The sequence below is a fragment of the Salarias fasciatus genome, chromosome 22, assembly GCF_902148845.1.
Source record: "Salarias fasciatus chromosome 22, fSalaFa1.1, whole genome shotgun sequence".
NCBI classification, from domain to species: domain Eukaryota; kingdom Metazoa; phylum Chordata; class Actinopteri; order Blenniiformes; family Blenniidae; genus Salarias; species Salarias fasciatus.
This window is the reverse complement of record NC_043765.1, coordinates 1952951-1969946: the sequence shown is the minus strand read 5'-3', so window position 1 is coordinate 1969946 and position 16996 is coordinate 1952951. Positions and strand designations below refer to the sequence as shown.

General features: G+C 48.3%; 2 protein-coding genes across 3 annotated transcripts; both read right to left on the bottom strand.

Moving 5' to 3' along the window:
- Window positions 1-244: 244 nt before the first annotated feature.
- Window positions 245-3141, bottom strand: smim13 (small integral membrane protein 13). The gene is made up of 2 exons (XM_030082211.1): window positions 2689-3141; window positions 245-1042 (listed from the first exon to the last, which is right to left on the bottom strand). The coding sequence occupies exons 1-2, from the start codon at window positions 2777-2779 to the stop codon at window positions 837-839; spliced, it is 297 nt and encodes a 98-aa protein (XP_029938071.1). The 5' UTR covers window positions 2780-3141; the 3' UTR covers window positions 245-836.
- Window positions 3142-6859: 3718 nt separating this feature from the next.
- Window positions 6860-16996, bottom strand: zc3h12ab (zinc finger CCCH-type containing 12Ab). Of its 2 annotated transcripts, none has more exons than XM_030120833.1 (6): window positions 16940-16996; window positions 13972-14181; window positions 11347-11486; window positions 9955-10189; window positions 9767-9867; window positions 6860-8356 (listed from the first exon to the last, which is right to left on the bottom strand). In XM_030120833.1, the coding sequence occupies exons 2-6, from the start codon at window positions 14154-14156 to the stop codon at window positions 7479-7481; spliced, it is 1539 nt and encodes a 512-aa protein (XP_029976693.1). In that variant the 5' UTR covers window positions 14157-14181; window positions 16940-16996; the 3' UTR covers window positions 6860-7478. The 2 variants fall into 2 exon arrangements, with proteins under 2 accessions (XP_029976693.1, XP_029976692.1); XM_030120832.1 differs by having other exon boundaries at window positions 13972-14158; window positions 16940-16995.

Below are 16996 nucleotides of genomic sequence, written 5' to 3'. Positions count from 1 at the left end.
TGATGCATTATGGGTAAACTTTCAGAGCTGGTGTTTTGCAAAACTGATCTAAGTAAATAAGATGTTTCATTTATCAGTTTAAAACCCGTTCATGAATCGGCCATTAACTGGTTCTACAGGTCCGGAAGTTGCTGAAGCTCGTCACTTGTGCTGCCTGCAGGATGCCAGGCGTTGCCACGGCGACAGATCAGCTCCCGAAAACCGGAACGCGCCACATTTCCCACAGAACAGAAAGACACAGGCAGGACTCTCAGGCATCGTTTATTCTGAAGTAAAATGATAAAAAGGTGCGAGAGAGTTGGACTCTGAGGGGCGGAGAGGAGATGCCGAGTGAACAGGCACTGGTACAGAGGCACGGGACTCGCTCCTGTCGACCCTCTCCCGACTCTTCAAGTACAGATCTAGAAAACGGAAGCGGTCTGAAACAGCTGGAATGGAGTCCGTCACTCCTCGTTATTCCTTTGGGATTTTTTTTCTTCTCAAACCGAGTGAGAAACACTAAGACGACGGCCTGGACTTCACGCTCATTGCACTTCATCGTGTTTCGAAGACAGAGTTCACAGCGCTGCTTCAGTTCAGCAGCGTGAAATATGAGAGGTGAGCTGGTTTCTAACAGTAATCTGACTACTTCCTGTGAAGTAGCCCTCCTGCTGCTCAGACTCGAGTGGTGGAAGGAGGACGACGGCTCCTCCCATCAGGCGCCGGTGGACAGAACGATGGCGGATGGCTTTTCCCTTTGAGGCCGAGCGTCCGCCCGGGCGGAGTAAAGTGTCCAGTGAGGATGAGGAGGGGTTTCTGTGAAGAGGCGGGGGGGTCACGCTAGACCTCCAGGGGGTCTAGGACTCTGGAGCTGGAGCTGGGGTGGCGGCGGCGGCGGCTCTTTGGCGTGCGGAGCGAGGCCGGCTCCGGGTGGGGACGCCCGCCGGGCGCTCGCTCTTGGTTTGGGACGGCTGGGACTCGGCCTGCGGGGTGCTGGCGTCCCCCACCAGCTCCCGCAGGAACTTGAACTTGGACAGAAAGAGCTGCCAGACGACATACCAACCTGAGGAAGAGCGCACGGTTACAGACAGCTCCAGACCAAAACAGGGACCGGAGTCCTGGACCGACACCGCAGGGCGGGAAGCCCCAGACTGCTCCGGGCTGGCGGGAGGCCAGGCTACATGCTACACGCTAACAAGCTTCAGGGCTCACACTCCAGACATGCTACATGCTAATCATGACAGAAGAGTAACTGACAGTCAGAGCTCAGTCCCTCGGGCTACAGAACACACAGCACAGTGTGTACATAGACGCTACACACTGCACTGCGTGGGGGGGTGGGGGGGGGGGGGGGGGGGTGGGACGACTCAGTTTCAGTAGTTTGTTATGAATTAATTTAGAGGTGTAGAAATGTCCACTGCAGTGTTTTAGGGTGAGTTTAAGAAAAGGTGACATTCCTGAGTTCAACTCAGTCTTCAAATCCGCCAAATTAAATCCTGAATTTGTCAAAACAAAAAAAAAACAAGATGTCATTACGACCTTAACAACAACTCTACATGTTCTCCTTGTTTTAGCACAAAAACAAGAAGAGTCCAAGTATGCGTATATTTGACAAGCCCTGTTCAACATTTTAGGGGGAAATAAGCACATTCTGAACATTACAACAGTGAAAAGGTCAAAGATGTTTTCATTGGTTTCTGGAAGTTCTTCTTTAGACTTGGTTGCGTCCAAATGTGCAACAGATGATTTGATTTTGAGCTCCATTTTTCTGAAACACGATCAGTTACAGAGTTTCTCTTCAGACAGATAAAAGTGTCTCTCTTGTGCATGAAACTGGTCAGTACAGCCTTGGAAAAGTTCATGTTTTCCTTGTATTATTCTCTTTCTGAAGCTTCCGGGCCTGATTGGCCCCTCTGACCCACAGGTGACCCCTCCTGCTTTAGATCTGCTCTAGTTAATAATTACCGAGTTTTTTTGAGCAAGAACCAGCAGAGCTCCCCGTAAACCCATGAAACACACGTAAAGGGTGGATTCTGTGTCTGCGGGTCTAAAGATCACAGTGTGAGGAGCAGACTTCTCTGGGACAGGAATAGCAAGGGAAGGCAAAGACATTCAATACAGCTGACCTGACATACAGGGCACACATCAGCTCCCTTTAAAGGGAACGCAATCCCATAATCCAGCAAATGGCGAATATTCCACATAACCTGTTCTTATTGGTCTGGATAGTAAAGATCAGGTTGATGAGACAACTGGACTGAAGTTAAATTTAGAGCAAAGATTATTGTGTAAATAAGACAAATACTGGAGGAAACACTAGATATACTGTCAGGGCGACGAGTTGTGCTCGTTCAAAGGAATAGTTCAGTTTTAAGGAGTTAAATGTTCTGCTGTAGGGCTGATTGAAACAGGACTAGTCAGGGGACTAGTTCTGCTCTCGGGTCAGGGATGGTTTGAAGGGGACTAGTTAGAGGACTAGTTCTGCTCTCGGGCCAGGGATGGTTTGAAGGGGACTAGTTAGAGGACTAGTTCTGCTCTCGGGTCAGGGATGGTTTGAAGGGGACTAGTTAGAGGACTAGTTCTGCTCTCGGGTCAGGGATGGTTTGAAGGGGACTAGTTAGAGGACTAGTTCTGCTCTCGGGTCAGGGATGGTTTGAAGGGGACTAGTTAGAGGACTAGTTCTGCTCTCGGGTCAACTGAGAAACTCACCAAACATCATGAAGAGCAGCGCGCAGACCACCGTGGCCACAATGACCAGCAGGATGAGCCCCACGATCTGCCACATCTCAGCGGACAGCATGGAGGCGGCGGCGGCGGCGGAGGAGGAGGCGGAGGAGGAGGAGGCGGAGGAGGAGGAGGAGGACGGCCGCCGGGGTTCACCGCCCGGCTCCGCTCACAGGAGGCCGAGCAGGTCGGAGAGCCGCGGCCGAACAGAGCACGGCGAGCCGCCGCTCATCGCCCGCTCCGCCAGCGGCGCTAGCTTCAGCTGCTCCGGCGCCCCGGAGCTACCAGCGCTCCCCGGGCCGCTTTCACCGACGAGGACCGGGCACAGCAGCGGAGTGGAGGCCCCGGAGGTGTGCTACATCACGGCGGGGAGACTTTCGCGGACCTTACGGAGCAGGACGACGGCTCCGGCTAAAACAACAAGACCACCGCCGTGACGCACGCAGGCTACGTCCTGACGCACACGACACATTGCGTCATTACGCACACGGAATGTTTTGACCACCCAGGGCATTATGGGTAGTGTAGTTTAGCATGTCAGGAGGCAGATTCGATGTTTTTTTAACCTTTTGTCTTTGTCCGGAGTTTTCAGTTTAAACCTGTGCGAGCGATAGATTGCGACCAGTGCAGGCAGACGTTCAACTGACGGATTTATTCCCCAAGTTTTTCTTTTTACCAAAGCAGAAAAAAGTACAGTTGAATTTGCACTGATAGACAGTGACCAGGCTCATACATTAGGAATGTTTCTTTTCTTTTTATTTTTTATTATCCTTTTATTAGTTTTTAAATAAAGACTTTGACCACACTTCATACAATATGGCGAACCACGTCTTCACCACACACACACACACACACACACACACACACACACACACACACACAAAACAAAACGAACAAAAAATAACAACAAACAAAAAACCCTCTATTGTATATTTGCTGAAAAATAATTAGGTCCACTTCAACCCCGAATTAGGAATGTTTCAATATGTCCGTATATGTGTCCATTACAGGGAAAATGATAAAAAAAAAAATAATAAAAAAATTCTCCAGAGAATTCTTTATAGGAAACCAAGTTTGATAAAGCAAGGAAAGAACAAAATCATAATGGCAAATGAAACAATAATAATTACACTGAAAAGTGGAGTCAGTGTTACTACAACAGCAAAGATACATTTGCACAATAACAGCATGTTAACAGCAGCAGTTCTCAAACCGGGGTCCCCGGACCCCCAGGGGTCCACGAGTCATAGCTTTGAGGTATTTTTATGTTACATTTATTGGTTTAAGAAGTAATTTGACAAACGTGTAGATTTATAGTTTTAAAGGTGCTGTAGGCAGGATTCCGCATCTCCGCCATCTTGCTTCGGGTTACCTAAGCAAAATGGCGATTTGACCCATCTAAGATGGCGATTTGAAACCCAGCACAGCCAATCCGGTCCTGTTTTCTCTGACATCACGCCCTTACGCAAGTTAAGCCCCTCCCACAAGAACGTGCGACGAACACCCCTCGACCAATCACAGTGAGGGCCTCATGGGCTCTTCTGATTGGTCAAAGATACCTGGAGCTGTGGAGATTCCTTTTCAGCTCAGAACAGAGACAGATGGAAACGCTGCGCCCTCGCGGTAGAGCAGTTATGCTGCACTCCTTTATAGCATAACTGCTCTACCAATGGATCCTCTATCGATTATCAATGGATACTCTAACATTTAATCCAAAGGAAACACAGAAAAATTAGCATTGACTAGCAAAATCCTGCCTACAGCAGCTTTAACAGAATATTCAGGAGCAATCAGTTTGTGTCCTCATTTACTGTCAGTCCAAAACTTCTATTTTTGAATAAAGAGGCGAAAATTACAAACATGTCTTTTTTTGTCTGATTCATTGATTAATCTAAGAAATAATCAACAGATTAATTGACAATTAAAATAATCAGTTGCAGGCCTAAAACTAATGCTGAATGTTTTTTATTGATCAACTTGGGGACATTATTTTTCTACATTCAACCCCATCGTATTTCTAGGAATTGGAACACATTAACATACAAAAAGATGCACATTAATCAAAACAATGTAGAAAATGTGACAATGTGAGACTGCATCCATAAATTAGCAGAAATTTCATCCCAACTCAAAAAATGACAGAACAAACAAGTGACATAAATCTGAGCAAAAACAAGAACGTCAAACGCCAAGAATCTAAAAACAATCTGCCTCCTCAAAACAAACAGTCGAAAGAGACAAGATGTAAAAGAACCAAAGAGGAAGCACAAACGCAGACTCACTCCACAAAGAAGTGAACAGAAATGAACATGTAGCGTGAAACTGGATGAAACATGAATGAAACTCTTTAAAAAAAATGTAAAATGATGTAAAAAGATTGAAACTGAACATAAAACTGTTTCTTTAAAAATAAAAATGTAGATAAAATTAAACCATTTACTGAAGCTCTGAGCCGTGTAACTCCAGCAGGGGGAACCACACACACACACACACACACACACACACACACACACACACACACACACACACACACACACACACACACACACACACACACACAGTGAATGAAGGCCTCCCATGAAGCACCTCAGAATTTGCATATTAAAGCCTCCTTGCAGACGGAAAGTGTCGGTATGTGAGAAATGCTGGAGAGGGAGAGTGTGTGCACAGCGTGCACGAGTCTGTGCATGTGTCTGACTGCAGCCCTTCACCTCACCCATCATTCATTTCAGGGGGAAGTGGAGCTGCTTTCATACCTTTCAAAGTAAAAGACTGCAGCTCTTTAGTCTCTTTCTCCTGCTCTTATTTACTGAGTCGCTCTTTTCCCATCCAGCTGGTGTGTGTGTGTGTGTGTGTGTGTTTGTGTGTGTGTGTGTGTGTGTGTGTGTGTGTGTGTGTGTGTAATACTGTAGTATACACAGTGTACAGGTGTGATCTGCACCTGTTTGCATGACAGTAAGTCTGAACAGGAGAATTTTCCAAAACAAGATAAAACATCAACTGTGTGAATTCTTGGATTTCTGTTTCATCAGTTTGGCTCAAACACACCACGACTCCTTCAAGTGTCTCTGCGTCTGGTTTAGGCGTGAATGTGGAGGACCCCGGTTCGAACCCCAGGATTAGAATCAGGTGTTAAAACTCCTCATCAATCAGTGAAGGTGTGTTTCATGTGGCAGTGTGTGTGTGTGTGTGTGTGTGTGTGTGTCACATGTTGGATGTTGGAAAAACTATCTTCCAGTCATAAATCTGTCGCTCTGTTTCCCCTCCAGCAGTTTCATCATCTGAGTTCCTTGAAGTGAGTGAAGGCAGCGGAACGTTGAATCGTCCCGCCGCTGCGAGGGTCGTCCACGCCGAGCCGAGCCTTCCGACACCCGGCGGCGGCGGCGGCGGCGGCGGCTCGCGTCTGTTCAGTTTGCTGAACACGCGTAGAGTCAACAAGCCACCTGCTTTGCATACAGAGAACATCACGTACAGGTCGAGCGGCGGACGGCCTTCAGCGACGAGAACCTTTAATGTTCCAACACCGAACAATACGCTGTGTGCTTTATGAGGCTGGCCCGGAGCCGAACGTGCTAAACACACCACGTCGTAAATCAGCTGTGGCGTCGCGTCTTCTTCTGTCATCATTTCATTTCATACTGAACCATTAAGTTTTAAAGCTTTGCTCTTTAAATCCACACTTATTTTACACTTTTGAAATCACCTGTGGAGCTGGAGTCCTTCTGTCTTTACACCACAGTGTGGTGGTTGTTCGCAGCGCATGCTAGCAAATGATCACTAGCTGTTTCGAGATTGTTAGCATTAACAGCTTCACTCGTTTCAGGGATTATTAAATCTATTATTTATCTTCAACTTACTAACTCACCCACTAGCATTAGCAATAGCCTGTTTCCACCGTAGCTGTGATTAGCATGACTCTGCTTAAATAGCAGCTAGCTCGCCTCTCTAAGAGCTGTCTGCATGTTGGCAGCTTATCTTTGTTTTACTTAAATAACATCCAGATTATAGAGCATCTTCCTCCATTAAGGAACATTATTTTCAGTGTAAACATGAAAAATACTGCATTTTCACCAGAAAGGTTGTGTTTACAGGACCGCAGACTTCATGGCACAAGTGTCGAGTTACGATGTGATTTTTCACAGACTCATAAAGAAACGTGAACTTACTTCATTTTTATTTAACTTGACTGTCATTCACGCCTGTAACTTTACATCAAAGTACAAAACACACACAGGCTGTGCAGGCGGCCATGTTGGCTCTGTTTCCTAAAACGCACAGTGAATCGAGGAAGCTAGTGGAAGAAAGAGGAAGTGTGCACAGCGCCAACATGACACAAACAGCTCGATCCACAGCATACAAGAAGCTACCAATTTATTAGGTACACCTCTGAATTCTGTTTCTCAGAGTTTTGATGCCTTTTCTTCCGTTGTGAGTGTAGAACTGTTAAAAATGTGCAATAGATGAGAGCGTCTGCTCCTTTTTTCAAAGTCTGGAGTTGTTTTTACGAGCGGCAGGCCTGTTGGGTCGTGTCCACGGAGACAGGAAGAGAGAGGAAGCACGCCGAACGAGGTCGTAGAGGCGGAGCTGATAAAGTGGAACGTCACGCTCCGCCGTTCGTCTCCACATTTTAAATAAAGATACAATTTGCATCAACGGCTCACTGCCCGGTACTCGGCAGCTGACGGGCACTGCGAAGCGTCCGGGGCGCATGGCTGACGGTGGATACCACGATACGGGGTCAGGTGCGCTCCGGGGGGCTGGCGGTCGGGGCGGGCTCACCTCAGCGAGCGGTTCTGGCTCTGCAGTTCCAGGATCTGGGCCACCAGCAGCTGGGGGTCCAGCAGCTGGGGGAACATGTCCATGGCGGCGTCCACCAGCTGCCAGCTGAAGATGGCCAGCAGCTTCTTGCGGACCACCTCCCTCTGATCCCCGCCGGGACTTGAACCGGCCTCCCAGGGTGCCGGCTCCGCCAGCGGGGCGTGCGCCGCCGCGCCACGAGAGGGGAAGGGGTCGGACCAATATGGTGGCCGGCGCTGGTGGATCGGGCCGTGCTGGAAGTCCGCGGTCTGGCTGTAGGGCGCCATGTTGACGGGGTAGGTGCAGTAGCCGTGGTAATGGGGGGCGGTGTAGGGGACTGCCCCGCAGCAGGGGTGGAACGACGGCGGCGCCCCCGGAGACGGAGGCCCGTGAGAGCCGGAGCTGCAGGAGCTGCACGGCGAGCTGCGGGGATGGCTGAAGTGCTGCGGCACGGCGTGGCGCCCCCCGTAGGGCGGCTCGCACGAGCTCCACGCCGCGTCCGCCGGGGCCCCGTCGATGGAGCCCAGACCGGAGTCCAGCTGCTCCTGGGAGCCGCCGTGCGACGCCGGCCCGCCGTCGGAGGAGCGCCGCTGGGCCTTCTCCGTCCTGGACGGCGGCCTCTTGCCCGGGCGGTGGGACGGCTTCGCCGGCTCGCTGGAGCCGCTGCCGGGTCCCAGGGTCAGGATCCGGGCCATGTCCTCCACCAGCTGCAGGCTGAACCCCGGCGCCGCCTCGCTGGGGGCGGGGGCGGGGGCTTTGGCGCCGTCGTGGAGCTCATCGGTCGACGGCCGAGTCGGCTGCTTGGGGCGCTTCGGGTGGAGAAACTTGCACTTGACCCCAAACGTACATTTCCTCCCTGGAAGAGAAGCAGCCTGCTTCAGTCAGTCGGAACGCTTCGTTACAAACAACTTCCAAACAGTTCATGAGACTCTGGAGGAAACATTGTTCTTATTGCCGTCTACTGAGCGCAGGGCTGGGAGAAGTGTTTTTGAAAAGCTGCATTTTTCCCCCAGTTTCCGCGGAGTCAGAGTCGTTTTCAGCAACACTGCCATGTGAACGATTGGAAAAAAAAAAAAAAAAAAAAAAAACCCCGCAAATTCCTGTTTTCATTTGAAAACATTCTGCATTTCTTCCTCCGTGGTTTTCCATCTTCCACCTGGTTTCCGTGCATTAAGCTACGTTTCTTGTCAAATGATATTTTCAACCTGACTGTCAAAAACACCCTTCCCCTGTCCTTGTCTGGAGCTTTCAGTTTTCTCGTTTGGTTTTATTATCACGCCTCCAGTTTCCCTGAGGTCTCGTTTGCACCACCGATGGAAACTTTAATCACATTTCAGCTGTTTAGTCATTGAAAGGAAAAAACATGAACAGTTCTGCGCTGATCTCACACACTTTAACATGTTTCTGCAAGTAAGAAATGAAAGGGCTCTCTGGGTAAACCGCGGGAGTGACGGGAATGTCTTTATGCTCTCCTGATGTCACTGAATGAAGCTTAATTAGCCCGTCGTGTCTGGTTATTTCCCGCTGAGAGGCTATTGTTCCTGTGTACGGCGGAGGGACTGATTTACCGTTTGACATCGCCACAGAAACAGTTTGCGGTTGCCTCACGTGAAAATCTTCCAGCACGTTTCAACAAGTTTCACATCAAAAACATGTCGCTTTGATTTTAACCCATTGTAAAAACCACGCTCAAAATGGTCCCTGAACGCCTCACGGCTTTTTTTAATTCACTTTTAAGAATGGAATAAACTAAAAACACTGTTGAACGTCACAAAAAACCCAGATTACCCACGCTGAGTGATTACTCAGTGTCTCTTGAAACCTGCTGAAATCCCGGATTACCAACTTTCTGGCTGAATCCTTGAACGCCTCTTGCAAATTGCCAGCGTTCAGGATTCAGGTCAAACTCTCAGAAAACACTTTAATTGACTCTAAAAACATCTAAAACCAAAGATCACTGACACTCTGAGAGTGATGACAATGACTCATCCCATCTTACAAACCGCTGAAAGATCAACACTGCCGGACTGTACTGAACACTCTGAACACACGTTGAACGCCTCTTGAAAACCCCAGTTCGACATCAGTCTTCAGCATCTCTGTGAAATCACCAAAATGACACATCTCCAGATGCCACAAAGTTCCCAGGTTCAAAGGTCGAGTTTACACGCCAACGCTTCAGGTGGGAATGCACCCTTTTAGCATTTTGCTTCAGAACTTTTCCAACCAGAGCAGCATGAAGAGTTTCTGCTGGAGGATTCCTCACCGTAAGGACACGGCTGCTTCTGCTGAGTCTTGGGAAACTTCCGCAGGAAGTTCTGGAGGTTGGGACCGTGTCGGCCCAGGGGGTCGTCGGGAGGCATGAACCTGCATCAGGGGAAAGAATCCAACACGTCACGGTGCGTCCGCCCGCTCGGCGGCGCTGGCGCCCGGCGGCGGCGGGACGGGACTGACTTGTTATTGACGAAGGAGTACATGAGCAGCCGGTCCTGGATGAAGCGCCTCCACTCGGGCCTCTCCGCCTGCAGGTCCCGGTACACGTCGTTGGACACCACGACGCCGTCCGACTCGAAGGCGTGCTTCACGATGAAGCAGTCGTCGTTGCAGACCACGCGTTTGCCCGCCACGCGGCGCGACGGCGTGAACACCATGATCTTCCTCCTCTCCAGGTCTCGCAGGATGTGCTGATCTGAGCAGGGAGGGAGCGAGAAACCACGTTAACATCGCAACGGTTCCAGAGAGAAACATGGTTTTTTGTGTTTTGGTTTGAGAAGACTTTGGCGTTGAAATGGTAGCGCCCTGAAAACCATGCCGTTAGTGCTGTTGGTTGTGCAAATTCCACGTCCTCCTTGTCAGCTGATATGTCTCGGACATGAAAACAGTGTCTGAGGTGTCCTACATAAAGCGTCCTTTCCCTCGCGGTTCAGGAAGTGGCGCCCGGTCGGGTATTTCCCAGCCCGGTGAAACGATAACCGAACGCCCATCCTGGAACTAGCAGCTCTATCAGGCAGCGATCTGAGAACAGACGAGCAGCAGCGCCCTGAATGTGGCCGACAGAAACAGCTCATGTGGCGACAGAAATGTGTCACAAATGGTTGGAAAGTCCCTGGTTCTGAAGTTCAGAGCATCATCGACCCCAGACTGCTGACTAAACTCTGGATAAAGAAACCGAGATCTCAGCACCGGCAGAGTCGCTCAAACAGCAACAGAGAGAGGAGGACAGACTGCGTCTCTCCGGTATGGATTTATCGGGTGAAACGCAAATCGTGATAAGAAACAAAAGAAAAAACCAAGAAAGAGTGACAATTTCTGTAAAGTGAAACGGTACCATGTTTCGGTAGCTAAACGCATCCTCGGGACTGTGAGGGCTGGAAGAGTCGGACCTGAACGCAGCATCGCAGGAGCGTCATGCCGTCCAGTGGCCGAGCGTTCAGTCCACAGAGCAGCAGGGCTGACAGAACGCGCTTAAAGCACGGCGAAACTTTTCAAAACGCAATGCAGATTCCTCTCTGCTGCGGCGTGAAAGCTTCGGATCTGGAAGCTCCTGGTGAAGAACAAGATGTTCCTCAAGGCTGAGGAGTGACCGGCATTTTATACAGCTTCAGATCTACAGCTACATCTCCTGCATTCGGCAGCATTAGCATGCTAGCATAGCATCCGTTAGCGACTCGTCTGCAGCCAGAAACAAATTAACATTTATCACCACATAAACACACAAAAGTACCGAACACTGGTTCCACTGAGTACCGATTCCCAGGTAATGGGTATCGGTACCGTATCGGTTCCAAAGATGGATGAAGAGGAGGAGGAGGAGGAGGAGGAGGAGGGGCTGCTGGGAGTGCTGACCTGTGATGGGCACGTCGGGCCGCGGCTGCTCCTTCCTCCATGACGGGACGAAGACGGTGATGCTGGTGTGTCCGCGGTCCAGGAAGAAGTCGACGGCCAGCTGGATTCCCAGACAGGAGAAGACTTCATTATTGCCATGGCTGAGAGAGAGAGAGAGAGAGAGAGAGAGAGAGAGAGAGAGAGAGAGAGAGAGAGAGAGAGAGAGAGTGAGAGAGTTTTTACTGTCTTATAGTCTTTTGCCACTGAAACTATCGGGTCAACCTGTGGTTTCGACCCGCTAACTATCGGAACTTGGCTCCATTCCCACTGCCTGCAGACGCGGGTTTAATTGCCGTCAGGCGAGCTACGTGGCTGCGTTTTCCTGTGCTGATGGTGTCCCACGTTGATGACATCATCAGCGCGACGGCGCAAAGCGAAAATAAACAATGTACAAGAGCACCGTCCCCGTTACCTGTGGATGAATCTCCTCTTCCCCACGGATCAAGAGAAGCTCTCTGGTCTCGCTACCTTGCCAATGCTGGGTCGTCTTGAAGGATATCTCACAAAACAACAACTAGCGCGCTAACGTAGCCACGCTACGGCGACGTCATCATGTAAATTATTGCATATTTTACAGTTTGTTTCAAGTCGACTTATCCGTCAGTAAAGCTGAAGTCGAGTTGACAAGTCTTGATGAAGTCATCACAGTGACGGGGGATAACACGGACACAGCTGTCCAGCAAAGACCAACCTGTTTTAAAATTCACTGCAATGAGCCTAATCGCTCGGGCGCCGCCCCCGCAATTCCGAAACAGGAAAAAAAAAGGCTAAACAAATTCTAATACTAAATGATCATATATTGACAATGTGTGTGCTTCATTTTTTATAAACAATCTGTAATAAAGGAGCAGATAGACAGTCTGGAGTGCCGGAAAAGCTCCTCGAGGATGCGTGGATCAGAGCGCCTGCATGGAACGCTCACAGCGCAGCCCGAAAACGTAGTACGGGAGAAACCACCTGCGCATCGGCGGTGCGCAAACAAAACAAAGGCTAACACCTTGAGGTTCTTTTAAATTTAACTGCACAACATAAAGTGCAATTAAAGCGGCAGTCGAGACACACGCCATACGTGTCCGCATTCGTTGTGTTAATGAAATAAAAAAACAAAATAATCAAAACCCAATGCTGTCGAAGTTATAATTCAATACTGGTCTTGCTTGCATGGTTCACAGGCCATTACTTAGACAACAGTTTTCAACATAAAATAAATGGAAATTTCAAACCAGAACCGCAAATAGGCACCAATCAGAAACCAACTTCAACTTGCAAAAAGGTTAAAAAATGAATCCTTATTGCTGTAATATTCTGAGATTACACTCAGGTTAGTAATCCTACTCTGGGTCATCTTCCCTCACATTCTTGGGCTGTGCTTCATGTTTCATGGAGAGAGGTGATCCACATGCTGGATGAAGGCTGGAGCTGTCGGGGGATCGGGTGAGAGAGAGAATAACCTGCGAATTGTTGACTCCTCCAAATTTATGTCGACTTGTGCGACGGGAGTCGACTAGTCCACGAGTCGACGTTTCTGTAAATGCCCGAGCGTCGACCCCGGTCTGGCTTCCACACTCAGCCGAGCCGGAGGCGAGCCGATTAAAATGCCGTGAGGAGCCGATTTTTAGCGGGTTTAATCGGGTTTTTAGGCCAGTGGCAAAGAGGTTTTAGTTATTTCAGTCTTTTCATCTATTATACATATCATTTCTTCTAAATGAGGGTTTTGTTACTTTTCACAATTCAGTTTAATTTAGTTAAAGCAGCATGAAGAGTGATGTGGTGGTTCTAAGACATCCGGTCCAGCACCAGGCCTGGTCCCGGACCCTCCGCTCCGGCACCAGGTCTGGTGCCTGACCCTCCGGTCCGGCACCAGGCCTGGTCCCTGACCCTCCGGTCCGGCACCAGGCCTGGTCCCTGACCCTCCGGTCCGGGACCAGGCCTGGTCCCTGACCCTCCGGTCCGGCACCAGGCCTGGTCCCTGACCCTCCGGTCCGGCACCAGGCCTGGTCCCTGACCCTCCGGTCCGGGACCAGGCCTGGTCCCTGACCCTCCGGTCCGGCACCAGGTCTGGTGCCTGACCCTCCGGTCCGGCACCAGGCCTGGTCCCTGACCCTCCGGTCCGGCACCAGGCCTGGTCCCGGACCCTCCGGTCCGGCACCAGGTCTGGTGCCTGACCCTCCGGTCCGGCACCAGGCCTGGTCCCTGACCCTCCGGTCCGGCACCAGGCCTGGTCCCTGACCCTCCGGTCCGGCACCAGGCCTGGTCCCGGACCCTCCGGTCCGGCACCAGGCCTGGTCCCGGACCCTCCGGTCCGGCACCAGGCCTGGTCCTGCCCCTGTGGTGCAGTGTGAGGAGCTGGTGCAGAGCGACCCTCAGGCCGGGTTTGAACTCTTCCCCTGCAGCCGGAGCTGAATGCCGTCGGGCCGGTTCCTGCCGCGGAGCTCGGCTCTGATTTGCATACTGAGAGTCTGGCTGACGACGTGCCTGAACCGGCTCCCGGCGGCAGGGAGGGGCTGCCGAGCGGCAAGGCGTGGACGCTCTGGACACACACACACACACACACCGTTCACACACTGTTTACACACACACCCTCACCTCATGGCCACGTTGCTCCCGTCGATCACCACGGCCCTCAGAGGCTCCGCCCCCTCCTCCTCCTCGCCGCTCTCGTCGCCCCGTCCCGGCAGCGGCAGCAGCATGGTGGGGCCGGCCGGGCGGGGGCCCGACCGGGGCACCAGCACCGACATGGTGGTGGGCGGGGACTTACTGCAACGCCTCATTTCTGTTCATATGGATTGAAACATGCTGGGAAAAGACGTAATCCTCCAGATGATTCAGAAAAATTCAGTTCCAGGCTGCATTTATAGATTAAATACAAAAAAGTTTCAAAATAAAGAAAAAAAAACATGAAATGATCAATAAGTGACTTTTCTGTTCGAGCTCTGTATTTAATATCGACATTTTTTTTCACAGTTAATCAACTAAACTCAAAGTTAATCACAGTTAATACAATCTGTTGGTGCATTAATCCTGCCTCTCTGCTCACTCATTAAAAGAAAAAAGTCTCTTGATTCTGTCTCCTCATGTGAATTATTACTGGGACTACTTCTATGTTTATTTATCTGACTTTAGATTGATTAATTAAGAAAATGTGATTTTTTTTCTATTCATGTGTCAACAAATTGTGAAGATTTAATCTTCATGTTTCTGGTTTAATTTGATTTATTGATCCATTGAAGTGAATCCTGAACACTTCTAAAGCATCTATATATACTTCAACATTTTGGCGAATTGGCCCATTTAGCACAATTCCTTTGTCATTTCGAACAGCATACTTACTTTTCTGTGAGGCGAGCTGTTGTTTATTCAGAGATGAGTCGGGGAAGGTTTTCAGGACGGACACAATGGAAGTGGACGGTATTTTTGTTCCCCCTCGTCAAACTCATCAAATACACAATCCAACAACCCCAAAACACTTTGGTGGACACGTTATAATCCACACATTCACTACGCTGTGAAATATTAATGCAAAATTACGAGATTGAGTTGTTTATGCGAAGATTGCTCAGACGGATCTACTTACTAAACATGGCGTCTGGGCGTAGTGATTTCAAAAGAAAAAGTAGTTCCCAGTATTTGCTTCATTTAGGCCTGTGCGGCATACCGGTTTGTACAGAATACCGGTTTTTATTTTCTTTATGATATGAATTTTTCATATACCGCAATACCGGTGAACAGCCCAAACAACGTCCGGAACGTGTGCGGCGGTGAAGTGTTTCAGCAGGGACCCATTTCACTGCTGCCTGCAAGAGCTCTCAAAGTGAAGCACACGCTGTTTACCCAGAGGAGCTAATGCCAAAAAGAGGAGCCACGTCTGCGGTTTGGAAGTTTTTTGGCTTTGAAAGGTCGGACGTGGATCAAACAACTATCTTTTGCAAATGCTGTTGAGCAGAAGTGTTAGCCGCCGGTGCTAACACTAGCAATTAGCTTCACCACCTGAGCCGAAAACACGTTTTAGAGCACCAGGAATGTCATAAACTAAGATCCACACCCTCCACATCCACAGCTCAATCTGCAGCAGCAGTCAGACGGCCATTCAAGATGCGTTCGCTGAAGGGACTGACTACGAGAAAAAACAAACAAATAAAAAAAACCAAGCGGCCGGTTGAGAGAACGATCGCAATCACGCAAATCTGGACATGAAAAAAAAAACATTTTACTGTCCTTATGACAGTAAAATGGGCTATTTAAAGCCAATCAACTGCAGTAATTATTTTCTTATTAGAAGAAAATGTGTGTAACAAAACTCTTGCATGAAAAAAAAAGTCAAATACCGTGAAACCGGTATGAATTAAAAAAAAAAACGTGATATGAAATTTTTGCCATATCGCCCAGCCCTAGCTTCAGTGTCGCAACGCTACAATATTATGTGTTGGTGTTCCACAGCGTAGTGAATGTGCGGATTATAACGTGTCCACCAAAGTGTTTTGGGGTTTTTGGATTGTGTATTTGATGAGTTTGACGAGGGGGAACAAAAATACCGTCCACTTCCATTGTGTCCGTCCTGAAAACCTTCCCCGACTCGCCTCTGGATGAACAACAGCTCGCCTCACAGAAACAGGAAGTCTGCTGTTCTAATGACTGAGGAGTTGCACTAAATGGGCCAATTTGCCAAAATGTTGAAGTATCGCTTTAAGTTCAGGTTTTGTAAAATTTGAAACATTTTCTTTCAAATATTTATAAAATACCGTATAAAGTGTGGATTTCTTCTCTAACTTTGACTTATTGTGTTTTTCTGTACATTATCAGTAAACTTTAAACCTTGAATATTGACTTTTTTTATTTTCAGTATGCATTAAATGTGACTTCGTCCATTTCACTGTGATCATTTCAGAATATTTGCTTCATCGGTTCACAAAGTGTTAATAAATCACTTTTAGCTGGAAGCATTAGGAACATTTGCTGTTTCAGAGAAATAGTGCAAATAATTTCAAAGAATTGAAGATTAATATTAAATTTCAAGTATAAAGACAAATGTATGAATGGCGTCAGTTTTTCTGCCTTATTTCTACACTCAAACACTTTAGATTAAACTTGGCTTTTTCATTCATTCATTAGAAAAAAAACTGTACTGATCAATGCAGACATTTTTAAAGTGCAACATCAATAAAACAATTTCATTTTTTTCTATTTAAGAGTTTAAAGCAGAAAATCGTCACATTTGAGAACTTATTACACTTGAAACAGTTTAATCCTCAAAATAAACAGATTTTACTATTTCCATGGCTCAAAATGAAGAAATTAGTCTCTTTCAAACATAAAAAAATAAAGTTTAATATCAATAAAATATTGTGATTCTTTTCCATTTAGGAATTTTAAGGAGAAAATCTTCACGTTACATTTTTATCTCAGATCTAAAGCTTTAAAACTAAACTTACAGTTCAACTGTTTTAGGTGACTAAATAAGAAAACAGAGCTGCTATGAAGGATTTAGGTGAATTAAAAAAGACTGAAAATGAACTTTTTCTTCCTGACGACAAACTGAAGTAAAAACCAAACTCACCTGAGTCTGAGTGAAAGTTCAGTTTGAGTCCCGCAGAGTTAAAGTTCCTCCTCCAGC